This window comes from Lissotriton vulgaris, chromosome 3_1 (assembly GCF_964263255.1).
Source record: "Lissotriton vulgaris chromosome 3_1, aLisVul1.2, whole genome shotgun sequence".
Classification (NCBI taxonomy): Eukaryota; Metazoa; Chordata; class Amphibia; order Caudata; family Salamandridae; genus Lissotriton; species Lissotriton vulgaris.
The window spans coordinates 1,208,438,884-1,208,452,046 of record NC_141689.1 but is presented as its reverse complement, the minus strand read 5'-3'; the positions used below and the strand labels follow the sequence as shown (position 1 = coordinate 1,208,452,046).

The 13,163-nt window shown below is 47.8% G+C and overlaps 1 protein-coding gene across 1 annotated transcript in view; it reads right to left on the bottom strand.

Annotated features, from left to right (window-relative positions):
• Positions 1–10,226, bottom strand: part of RNF38 (ring finger protein 38) — a 759,966-nt gene extending 749,740 nt beyond the window's left edge. The window contains exon 1 of the mRNA XM_086961661.1: positions 9,338–10,226. Within this exon, the coding sequence (XP_086817787.1) occupies positions 9,338–9,905 (568 nt within the window). The 5' untranslated portion in view covers positions 9,906–10,226. The remainder of the gene's footprint in view (positions 1–9,337) is intronic.
• Positions 10,227–13,163: the final 2,937 nt, after the last annotated feature.

Sequence of the window (13,163 nt, the reverse complement as noted above, 5' to 3'; positions counted from 1 at the left end):
GTCGAAAGACCTATTGTCTGTTTACTGTGGGCATAGAGCCTGCCCGCTGCTTACCATTGGTTGATTTGTTGTCAGCTTGTGTGTGCTTCACTTCCTTTACTTGTGATGTCCCTTCCCTGAAACATGGATTCATTACTTGTGCTCATTCACTGCTCACTTTTGAAGCACAATGTTATTCTTTTTGGTTAAGCACTCTACAATAGTACATGTGTTTTCCAGTTGTCTCCCTCGTATACTGTTCTTGCCCCCTCTGCCAAGCTCCGTGTCTAAAGCTCATATGTTCCTGCCAACAACTCCACATTCCTTTCTCTAGCCCATGTGCTTCTCTTTCCCCCATGCTCCAAGTTCCTCTCTCTCACCCCTGTGGCTTCCAGCCTCTGCCCTTCTTGTTGCTTTGCCCCATTTCGCTTCCTCCCCCACCTGCACCCTGTGTTGCTTCCCCCCCACCTCAAAGAATAATAAAAAAAATTAAAAGACATTTTTTTACACTACGTTTTTATTTTCCGATCCAATTTAGATTTGTAAACAAGCCCCCATTCTGGACAACATTAAATCTTCGGCTCCGGCGACTGTTTACAGCAGTGCGGACGAGGCCTCGACCTAATAAGAAAAAAAGGCTACTGCGTCACAGCGCTTTTTTGGGGTTATTCTTAGTTGTGCTGTTCAGCATCAGGACTGTTGCACAGCTTTGCTGAAAACCATTGGCAAAGGCAACAGGTCCCAAAGCTGAGACCTACTGACAGAATCAATATTTGTTTGTATCTGATGTTAAGAAATGATTAAATGTAAAACTGCCCCCAGGGCGCCTCATGGTAAGCATTCATTACCAGAAGAAAATACCCCATGTCTCAGAAGCAAAACGTGTCAGAAAGACTATAATACGGAACTGCTCGATCCAAACTGAACAGAGAATTGTCTTTTAATCCATTCGAGCTGGGGGAGCGGAGTTTAAATCCACTGCAATATAAACCGGGGCAATATAATGGCTCAGTGTGGTGCTCGGAGTGGACACACTCCATGACATTAATTCTAGGCCTGCAAATCAGCCCCCTTTTTCAAAGGAGTCAAACTATGCAACAACAAAAAATTCTCTTAGAGCATATTATTTTTTATGACAATGTTTTTTCTACTACGAAGTTACTTCACCACGCGTAAAAAAAAAAACAACAATATCAATGCTAACTGAATAAAACGAAACACACAAGAACAAGACCAAAAGCATAAGTTAAAAATGTTCTAATTTAGATAAAGAGGATATGGAGAGGATGTGGCCTAATGGCTAGAGCAGTCAACTTCAAATCTGGGGAACAAGGTTCGCGTCTTGGCAAGGATGCTCAAAATCCTGTGATTCTGGGCAATTCACGTAATCTCCCGTGCCTAACAAAAATGAATGTGTCCTTATATAACAATTGGTGCTCATGAAAAGCGCTCTGATACCCGATACCTTCGGTCAAGTTAGTGCTATATAAAACTACAGGGAAAAAAATTAAGAAATAGCTGAAACATGGGTGGGCCGGATGACAGCCCAATCATCCCACTAGGTAATAACATGTAGATAGTGGCGCATCACACAGAAATGGGTACATGTCGGTTTTAAATTCAGCATTACAACATGTATACTTACGCAAACACAGCTTTTGTGTTGAGATATCAACACAAAAGTCTTGCTGTCTGAAATAGAGCTAATCCTTATCTGATGCGCTTTAACCTGCTCTCATCTCTTCATTACACCGAGCCTTATTTCACTGATCTCATGCTCGGAGGTGTGCACCTATAAGACGGACAAGAGTCCCGCGAAATGGCGGCCGCATCGCGGACACAGCGGACCTGAGGCGGGGGTGCTTAATCCCCGAGAAGGTGCCGAACTGTCTCTCTGGGCTCCCTGAAGGCTACTTCACCGGCGGACTTTGCAGTGCGGCGAAGCTGCACTCACGGACCAGAGCAGTGATGGGGAAGCTCTGCGGACACACGACCTCCGCAAAATGGCGGGCGGCACCTTGCTCGAATCGGCATCCGCCTGCTGAAGGATCCCCACAATCTCCCCAAGGCCCCCCATTGGTATACTGATTCCGAGTGAGGAACGGGCTTAAGGTGTGGTGGCAGCCCAGAAATCTTACCCATTCCAAGACTGGCACAGAGAGGCTGCATAGTGGAGTGGTGTGGCTCACTGGTTAGAGGCGGCAGACCCGTAAGCAGAGAACGGCCCGGGACCAGTGTTCAATTCCCGACGCGGTAGGGTCGTTGACCAGGGTCAAAACGGACTCGATAATTCTCGCCTCGGTGCCTACTCCAGGGAACACACTCGGCAACTCTGGGCATTAAGCTTGCCTCATCTCTACAACGGCCCCCCACAGACGCCGGGGATGCCTGGTTTCACCTTGGAGATAAAAAAGTCAGAGGGAAATCCCTGGGATATGTTTGTTAGTCTAAGATATCTATACCCATGCAGTTGCACTATAGCATCTAATTTACAGACTACTATAGATCACTGTCCAACAGGAAGAGATTTACATAATAATTTCCACAAAGAAAAATATGTGTTAACAATACAGTAATAGAGCATTTCTGAACGAGAGAATCCACTTTAAGCCTAAATACACACTGGATGTACATGTATTTTTGTCGCACTTGTGTAAGATTGTACATGTCACTTTAGGCCAGTGGATCCAGAAATCCATAGTGGTAAAAATATCTAAGTGCCACTGTTTTAAAAGGGGTCTTTTGCTTTGTTTCATATGTTGACTTTGGTAACAAAATTTTTTTTTGTCGTTTATGATATATAATGTGTTGTGCATGAACTCGTATGCTCTATTACTGTATTGTCTATTCATATTTCATATATTAACTTTTACTTTTCAGGGAAAGTTCCTTTGAAATTTTAAATGTGTGCATTTTTATTGTGAAATATTCTTTTTTTAATAAAGAACTAGATTGTTAACAAATATTTTTCTTTGTGGAAATTATTATGTAAATCTCTTCCTGTTGGACAGTGATCTATAGTAGTCTGTAAATTAGATGCTATAGTGCAACTGCATGGGTATAGATATCTTAGACTAACAAACATATCCCAGGGATTTCCCTCTGACTTTTTTGTCTTTGCGCCCTGTTCCCTGGTGACAGTGGGGTACCCTCTCTTTTGAAATTCACCTTGGAGATACCCAGAAAGGGACCATCTCACAGGGAAAACCAGGACGGGTTCCCCAGCGGTCTTCAGCGCCAGGATACTCCATGGAGTCGCAGTGCACTTTACAAGTACACCCACATTTACATTTACATTTACATAGCACGGAGTTCGGGCTCCCCCTCTCCACCCACTACAGGTGAGCGATTCCAGGGGGCTGATGGGGGGGCAGCTGCAGGCATGAATGAGTCAATGGAGCTGGGGAGCCACAGTGATACCTGCACATCCTTGTCCACCAGAAGACCATTTGGGAATGCCTGACTTTAACATGACCGCCGGGGCCTATGCCTGATACTTTGAATGTGGCACTACTCCTGGGGCTGATCTCCCTTTAAATCCCTGAGCTGTGAGAAGCGGTGAAAGCAGAGGTGGGGAGAACGGACCTTGCTCCCTGTACGGCGGTTCTACCTTCTGAGGCGTCTGGGCTGAGGCTCACATGAGGTTCCCCGAGAACAGCTCTGCCTTCTATTTGTGCCAGGGTGAAACAAATATAAGCTGCGATGCTACGCCTAGCATGCCAAGCCTGACACTCTTATAGTGGCCCGCAGTCACCTTTGGGCGCTCTCCGATACCGTCACCCCACACAGTGATCACTCTTGAAATACTGCCTGTACCTGCCTAAAATGACAGCCGCAACAAACCCTCCTGCGTCTCTCCTGACCTTATCTCACTTCTCCCCCTACCCCTCCCCACTCTACTCTACTCTTCTCCACTTTCCTGCTACTGACCTTTGCCCTCACCTGTTCTGGCCCTTAGGCCCCCCCGCCTGTTTATCTGTGAATTTTTCCTCGTCAATTGAGATCTAGCTATTTTGTCTGATGCCCGATGGAGCTACCTGGTTTAGCTATAGGGGAGACAGTTCGGGCATTCCCTCCTTGGACGTCACCTACCCAGTCGGTCTTTAGACAGACTTCCTTTCGTCTCGCCCGTCGTCTCTTCCCACATCCTCCCTCTATTTATGTCTCTCCTTCTGTCAATGTGTTGAGACTGAACTATTTTGTCTGATGCCCGATGGAGCTACCTGGTTTAGCTATAGAGGAGCTGGGCTGTGGATTCCCTCCTTAGTCGTCACCTACCCAGTCGGTCTTTAGACAGACTTCCTTTCGTCTCTCCTTGTTGTCTCTTCCCTTATCCTCCCTTTCTCACCTCTCCTGCACCCTCCACTACTTTTCTCTCTCCTTTCTCTCCTCTGCTAATGTACTGCCTATTTTTTTGATGTATTGTATAATTGTTGATCTTTTTCTGTTACATTGTTGATTCTCATGTAAAGCCCTCTGATACCTTCGGGTCTAGCCAGCGCTATATAAAACTCTTTAAATAAATAAATAAATAAAATAAAATAAATAAATATCAATTAACTGGCACAATGTACTGCCCAATTAATGTCAGTCCACCCTTAATAATGAATGTTTTGAGCACACGAAAAAAAAGGCAATGCTCTGAGGCCTTAAATAGTCTGTAACACCACTAAAGAACCAGTCAACGATGGTATGTATGGACTATCGCCAGTGGTGAGCGCGCACAGGCAGTTTAACAAACACCCGGTGAGGCTGACCAGCTTCAAAGTCAATAAAGGCATTTCCAAATCCATGTCACAGCAATCTCACCATTTTGTCTCGCCTCACCCATCAGCAGCTTCTCCTGGTACATTATCAGAGCTTTGCATGAATAGTTTGTTCTGAGAGAGTATCTCATGCAGTCCTAAACTAGCAATTATAGACTGCAATCCGAATAACCTGATTGGCTGGCCGGGTCCACTCTCAATTCTCCAATAAGAGGGAAGACTTTTTAAGCCTGCATGAAATTCTCACATTGGCTCAGCCTGTCGGGGTGCTTCGAATACACGGAGTAATTGCAGCATTCCTTTCCAGGACAGGGTAGGGGGCAAAACACAGGCAGGAAGTGAGAATAAGTATTTGCATGGACTAGGTGAGACTGTGGGTATGGGTGCCAACGATCCAAGTCAGCAGGACTCGCTTTATTATCGTAGAAAGGATGAACAGAGCTAATGTAACATACTAGAACCTGCAACATGCAAGGATCTGGGCAGGCTCTCACCCCCTGTGTCACATGCCATGCAATAGTCAAGCAAATATTGCTACGTTCAAACGTAATGCTACAGGGGAAATGAGGGTATCGAATTTAAGGCACAGTTACACTAACATTTACTGTTCTTAATATTATAAACACATTTGCTACATTTGAATGTGGAGTGCTATAATATTTGGATAAAATAGCTCAAGATAGCCCCAAAGCAGAAAAAACGCCAGACAATTAAAAAAGATATGGCCTAGTGCGACTGCGTCCCCTCACCAATGCTTTTTAGTGACATACATCAGTGGAGACGTCATGGATATCAGGTCAGAAGGATGTTCAAAGACCACGCAACATGGATCCACTACGTATTTTTTGTTTCTGTCTTCTTTTTAAGGACTGTTTGGAACAGTGTGCAAATTGTACCAATGGTTGTAGGTGGAGGACACAAGCATCTATTTTTGGGGTTCGGACTTTACATTTCAGTATCCGCCTTTGATCTGGAGCAACTCTAAGGAGAGCACTGTGAGGGAGCGAGGAAGCCCCGCAGTGGAATACTCGAACCTAGGAGCAAGGAAGTATTTAGAAGGAAGGTGGTGTGAACAGCAGGACTGATGGAAATTTTTCAAGAGGAAACCACTAGAGCAACTGACACGTGACCATTTACTCAAAATCATCTCTTGACAAAAGCAGCTGACGTCATCTCAAGGACCTTAACAGTGAAGTGTGCTGACTCACTCCTGAGTACCTTTTCTGAACAAACTGAACAAAGCCGGCGACAGCGACGCCAAGACTTTCAGTGTATTGGATGGTTAAGAGGCAAAAACTAAAAACTAAACGGAGTGTAATCGTCAGAACTTTCATGATTTTATTTTGTTAAATGACATCTTTTAAAAAAAAAAAGTCTTGCTAGAACCCTACAACAGGGCCTGCTCATGCTGCAAACCTGGACACAATAAAATACAATATCCTATGTCTAAACAACTTCAAAAAGAATTACTTACTAAGGCACAGGGGACACAATGTGAAAAAACTGTTTTTAGCCCTTTAAGATGGCTGTCTGGCTGAAATTGGGACTACTCCTGTAAATATACTTTTTCATTAGGAAGAAGGAAGCTCTGTGTGGCACAATACATCCAAACCCCGAGTTGCGGCGCAGTAATCTTGTGACTCACAAGTGTCCAGCAGTGACAAACGAATGCACTATTTGGCAAAGAATTTCCAGCTCTGGAGGCAGGTGGCCTCTTGCTTTTGATTCAATTGGGACACACCAGAATTAAGTGACCGAGTTTCTTTATATAGCGCACACTGTTGTCGGTCACCAGGCACTAGAGTGAACGGAGGGTGCACCACTAGACTTCTTGGAGGTGGATACACTCACAGCACCAAAGCTGCCTCGCGCTGCCCACCGGTCCGAACCAGGCCTTCTCCCAAAGCTCCACCAGAGCTCGGAGTCTGTCTGCTGGCAAGGAACACCGCTGTGCCACCTTCTAATAAATATGGGAATGGAGAAGGTAAAGAGTGTGAGGAAAGAAGTGCCAAGCTGCCGAAAGGTGGACTGCACAATGAGGATAATAAGAACAAAAACTAAACGAGCACTGGCAAAACCAATAAGTCTGGGACTTGAAGTGTGCATATTTTTTAATGTGTTTCTTTTTTCAAACATCTGTAATGTGCAAAAAAGGGGCAAAAATTAAAGAAGTGACCCGGCAGACCATCAGCCCTATCACTAAAGTGCACTCGTTTTTAGATGGGTGTGCACATGTGATCAGGAAAAATTGGGTCACTACAGTGAGGGAAGCCGATGGATGGATGAAGTGGGCTTACCTACTGTTATGCGCTGCATGCTGTGGTGAGCGGAAGCAGAATGCAAAGGACACTTCAGCAGACCACTGGATAAAGATGGCTGATTCCTAGCCCTGTATTTATGCATGCATGATTTATTTGACTATACTTTTGGAAAGGATGTGGTAACCATACAGCTAAAACAGTCTTTAGGTCAGACCTAAAAAAGGTAACATGAGTAACAGTAAGCTATCAGTTGAAGCACAGTTATTGATCAAGATGATGCCAGGTTGTGTCAGTTAGTGTTTCTCTAACTTCAAAATAAGGTGTCATCACATATTGTGGTTCTAGAGGCAAATATTCCTTGATAAAGGATCTAAACTTTAACTCGTTGCACAACACTTGGTGCAATGTGCTATCAAAACCACGTTATGGTACAGCCAGTACTTTAAATGGGCCAGGGCTGTCCGGTACTGAGTACCAGCACTTTTTTATTTTGAAAGGGAACATACTGGCACTCCATAAGAGAAATGTAATACTTTTAATGGGAGAGTACCAGCACTTCTCAAAAACAAGCAGGTACTCTGGTACAGAGTCCCTGCACTTCTATTTTTCCATTTAAAGCACTGGGTACAGTTGAAGGAACCATCCATTTGCAAGTCAACGACCCCATAGTTCGTTGCATGGTGGAAGGGCACATAAAAGGACAGCACCTATGGGTGAGTAAATGCGTACATCATGTTACCTAATTGTCAAAAAAACACACCAATATGGAAGGGTCACCCTCTTTCCATGGCATGCTCTGATCACTCCAGCAGCAAACAAGAGAAAGTCACCCCTACAAAGCAGTACAAAATATACTAATTTCCAGCCATGATTTTGGTGAAAAAAATGCAAAGTGCAATGTGCAAATAAACATCATCTCGACAGGTTTCAACCAGCTCCACAGCCTTTTTCAAACAATAGGATTTAAGACACAACGTTGCCAGTTTGAGAATGTTGACTCTCCTTTGACACTGCTGCACTACTTGCAGTGACTCCGGTGCATGGTATGACAATACTTTATATTTAAACATATGAATCTGTGACTGGGTGCTGCCCATCAAAAATAGTGCAAAGAATGCCCCATTTAAAGCCTTGCTGAACATTAACATGAGGCCCGCTGTGGTTGCACTGGGAGGTATTACTAAGAATTAAAAGAACTACCTCGTTAAAAACTGCTAGAAAGAACCTGCACAGGTTCATTAACATTTGCTGCTGCCTCACATCTCTCTGGCTTGCCCCGTCTGAAGCACTGTTGACTGTCCATCATGCTCTTCACTGCCCAACTCTTATACGGTCGTCGTTCTGATATGGACTATTTTCTGTTATTATGGGCGCCTTGATGAATTCGCCGGAACTGTCAATGTAAAAACTAATGCGAGACCCACCGCACCTTCCATGTACCTGGCGTCCGCCTAGAGGAAAAAATGTCGGTGCTTCATGTATTTCCCAAGACGAACTTCAGATTTTCCCGCCCCTTACTCCCCACTCCCTCTCCCGCAGAGCCTGGGCTGCACAGCGTCCTGTCCAGCAGCACTGTCAAAAAAATAAAAATAAACAACGTGCGGTGCACGTGCCAATTCTACACACAGCCAAAAGAAAACCCCCTTTTGTGCATTTAGGTTAACGCATGTTCCCCCAGAAACACAGCTGTTGCGTTTGAGCGTTAATAGCATGCACTGACCTGAAGCATGCTTGTCAACATTTGGGAACACCCAATGGCAAGAATTTTCTGCAGAAAAGGAGGGCGGATGCCACATGGCCTTGAGTGAGCCATGGTTAAGCAGGAAATTTTTAAAAACACGTTTTGAAGCATTAACGCTTTAGTTAAAGAAAGAAAGCTGTCAAACTACGCTTCACGTGGGGTTGGCACACAGACCACCAGTAGACCAAGGTTTTCCCACACTGGAGGTGAGTCTAACACCGCGTGGCAACTTAACTCTTGGCATTTAATGTGAGTCCCACACCCTGGAGCAGTCGATGCGAGTCTCACACTTTGCAGTAGTCACTCTTTTGCATTCATCAGTCTCACACCTAGGCTTGGTGCAGCCAGTGTATTATGGGACCACTGACTTTAATGAATGTTTTGGACAGCAACCACACATTTTCGGCAACAACTAACTTCTGAGTCAATATTCAACAGCGCTGCCCTTACCCCCGACTAAAAACTGATCTCCTGCAACATGGACAGTGTAGTCAAAATATCTACAGAACGCTAACAATACTTTCCAATTGTCACCAGCGTCCCAATAAAGAAACTCAGTAATTTATAGGGCTAGTGCCCTGCAGCCTTACCTAGCGGCGGTGCCCCCAGGTGATGCTGGGGAGGGTACTGCGGATGCTGCTGTTGGTGGTGCTGATGGAGAAGGTGTTGCTGTGGTTGGTGGTGGTGCTGTTGTTGATGGTGGTGCTGGTAGTGGTGAGGGCTCCCTGCCCCCTCTAGGCTTGACCCCAGCTGGTAGTGGGCACCCCCAGGGTGCTGCTGGACACCTGGCTGTAGACTAAGCAGGAAACCGGAGCGGGACCGGGAGCGGGTCCTGGGGGGCTCCAGGAGGGGGAAGAGGAAGGGCGGCGAGGACCCTGGCGAAAAGGAGTGGAAATAGGACCCCGAGGGGGGCGAGAAAGAGGCGCCGTCCTGCTGCGGGGGCAGCGGGGACTCGGGCGAGCGCAGCCCGGGCTCCCTGCTAGCGGCCTGCCCGTGCTCCGGCCGGGGCGGCGGGGTGTGCTCCAGCCCGCCGGCCCCCGGGGATCCCCCGGACTGCTGCTTGGGGGACTCCCTGCGGCGCGGCTCGGGAGGGGCCCCGGGGCGCAGCCGGGGGTAGAGGCGCGGCTCGGGGGGCTGCACGGAGTCGGCGGTCGGCATCTCGGAGGAGCTCGCCAGCCGAACCGAGGAGAGGGTCTGGCAGAGGGGATCAGACCCGGCGCACTCCAGCTGCGCGGCGGGGGCGGGCGCCTCTGCTCTGGCGCGGAGGGTCCTCCCCTCGCCCGCCGGCCCGGTTCAGGGGCCGCTCCCGGTCCGCCCTCGGAGCCTCCTTTGTGCGGGCGTCCGTCCCCCGCTCCCTGCGCCGCTCTGGGGCCGACGGTGCCTGCTCAGCCCCGGTGCCGCCCTGGATCCTCCTCCGGCCCCGGCAGCGGCGCAGCAGAAATGAGCTCCCAGAGCCGCCGCCTCCCCCACTTCCGCACCAGCCTTGCTGTCCCCTCCCCGCCCAGGGCAGGCTCCGCGCCGACGGACAGCGAGGGACGGCAGCGGCTCCCCGGCGAGCCTAGCTCCACGCCGACCCCAAACTTTACCCCCGCTCGGGCTCGCCGCTCCACTGTGCTCGGCGCTTATGTTCTCACAAACTTAAACCCCAAGGTTTCAGGTGACACGAAGAGCGCCTCACGCACTGAGAGGTGCTGGGAGAAGTGAAGTTGTGGGAGCCTGGGCTGCGCGCGAAGAAACGCACCGAAAAGGAGCAGTGGTAAAAGCCCGGTCTTCCATAGAGGGTCTCTATTGTGTGTGTGCTAATTACAAACCACTGTCACAGGAGCGGCCCACCGCTGAAGAGGGACAGGGCGCCTCGTGCTTCAGGCAGATTCTCGGCACATGCCAGGCACTTGGACGAGCGAGCGCCACTACCCACTACGCTGCTCCGGCCGGACTCATGCCAACCTCTCAGCCAGGGCGCTGCCCTCCACCCGTGCCGCTTTAACGCGCTGTCTGTCAGGAACCCGGTCACACCGAACCACCTCCCTTATACGCCAGTTAGACCTGTGTTTTTGTACAGCTTCGCACCCAGATTTATGTGCCAGAATTTTCTATTTTTAGAAAAACAAGTTATGTGACTGCATTTCCAGGGCACCCCCAAATTAGCCGTGCGTTTCTGTGGCTGCAGTGCTCGCTTTGTAGGGAACGCGCTTCCCCTCCCCTCTTTTGTTCTCTTGATACCCCACAACGCACTTGTCAAACGTGAATGCGTAGAGCGAGGCAGTCTTAAAATGAGCGAGTGAGGGGGGAGGGTGGGGTGGGGGCATTATGGCAGGCGCTTACACGTGCTGTCCAATGCTGAGGGATACCCCTGTGCATTCGTAAGAAAGCTCCTGAGCGTTCTTAGATCAAAATATTAAACAAATCAATTGAACCCTAAACGTTAACCTAAGAAAATAATCTAGGTGTCTTTATTTAAGTACGTTCATAAGTATTTCGAATGGTTACTGCATGGTTGAGCAGGTGCCTTGTCAGGAGGGTTTAGGTTAGAACAAGCATTGGCAAAGCCAATAGGTCTCGTCTATGCAAGAGCCATTGGTTTTGTCAATATGTGTAGACATGTTGCATACCAGCGTGGGCGCTGTTCAGCATGGTTAGAAGTTAGAGGGGTAAACCAGAGTGGCAGGGAGTGGAGTAGAGTCGAATGGAGTGGTGTGGAGTGTCATGGAGTGAGTAGGTGTCGTAGAGTGGAATGGAGTGGAGTAGTGTGTCAGAGTGGAGTAGATTGTCACAGAGTGCAATACTGTAGGAGAGTCGAATGGTGTAGAGTGTTGTAGAGTCGAGTGGCAGAGAACAGAGTGTAGTGGCATTTTGGGGCACTTAGGTTGGAGTGGTGTAGAGTGGAGTGGAATAGAGTGGAGTAGTGTTCCATAAAATAGACAAGTAACATGGAGTGGCATAGAGGGAGTTGTGTAGAGTGGTGTGTCATAGAGTGAAATAAAGTGGAGTAGAGTTTAATGGACTAGAGCAGCAAAGAGTGAAGTATCGTAGAGTGGAGTGTCATTGAGTGGAGTAAAGTGGCCTAGAGTGAAGTGGTGTAATGTACAGTAGTGCAGAGTAGATTGACTAAGAGTGCAGTATAGAGGGCATTGGTTTTGAGCAAAGTGGTGTATAGAGTGCATTAGCATAGAGTGGTTAGAGTGCAGTGGTGTAGAGAAGAGTGCTGCAGAGTAGACTGTAGTGTCGTAGAGTGCAGTGGCATATGGTTCAGTTGCATACAGTGTATTGTTTCAGAGTAGAGAGAAATGGCAGGGTAGAGTGCAGTTGCATAGAGTAGAGTGGTGTAGAGTGCAGTGGTGTGTAGTGGTGGAGAATAGATTAGGATGGTGAGGAGTGGAATCGATTTGAGTGGTGCAGGGTAGTGTACAGTAGCGTAGCTTGCAGTGCCAGAGAGTCAAGTCTTTCAGAGTGTGGTAGAGTACAGTGGTGTAGAGTACACTTGCACAGAGTACAGTGAGGCAGGGGGCAGTGGCGTAGAGTACACTGATGCAGAGTAGAAAAGAGTAGCAGAGTGCAGTGACGTAGAGTGCCAGAGAGTGCAGTGGTGCAGAGTAGTTGGCATAGAGTGCAGTGGTTTAGAGGAGCGTGGCATAGACTGCAGTGGCGTAGGGTAGAGTTGTACAGAATAGAGTACAGGGGCATAGTGTGCAGTGGTGTAGAGTGTTACAGAGTAGAGAATTGAAGGCATAGAGTGCACTGGTTTTGAGTAAAGTGATGTAAAGTGCATTGGCATAGAGGGCAGTGGTTTAGAGTAGAGTGGCATAGAGTGCATTGGCATATAGTATAGTGCTACAGAGAGCAGTGGTGCAGAGTAGTTGCCATAGAGTGCAGTGGCATAGAGTGCATTGGTTTTGAGTAAAGTGGTATTGAGTGCATTGGCATAGAGTGCAGTGGTTTAGAGGAGAATGGTATAGACCACAGTGGTGTAGAGTGGCTCAGCATAGAGTACAGTGGCATAGCATGCAGTGGTGTAGAGTGTTACAGAGTACAGTATAGTGGAATAGAGTGCAGTTGTGCAGAATAGTTGACGTAGAGTAGAGTGGCATAGAGTGCAGTGGTTTTGAGTAAAGTGGTGCTGAGTGCATTGGCAGAGTGCAGTGTTTTAGAGTGAAGTGGTGTTAAGTGCATTGGCATAGAGTTCAGTGGTTTAGAGTAGAGTGGCGTAGCTTGGAGTGGTGCAGAGTAGAGTGGAGAGGCCTAGACTGGAGTGGTGTAGAGTGGAGTGGTGAAGAATGTAGTGGTGCATAGTAGAGTGGAGTATGGTGCACTGGCATAGAGTAGAGTGGAGCAGAGTAGACTAGAGAGGCGTAGAGTGAAGTGGCTGAGTGCAGTGGTGCACAGTAGATTAGAGTGGCATGGAGTGTAGTGGTGTAG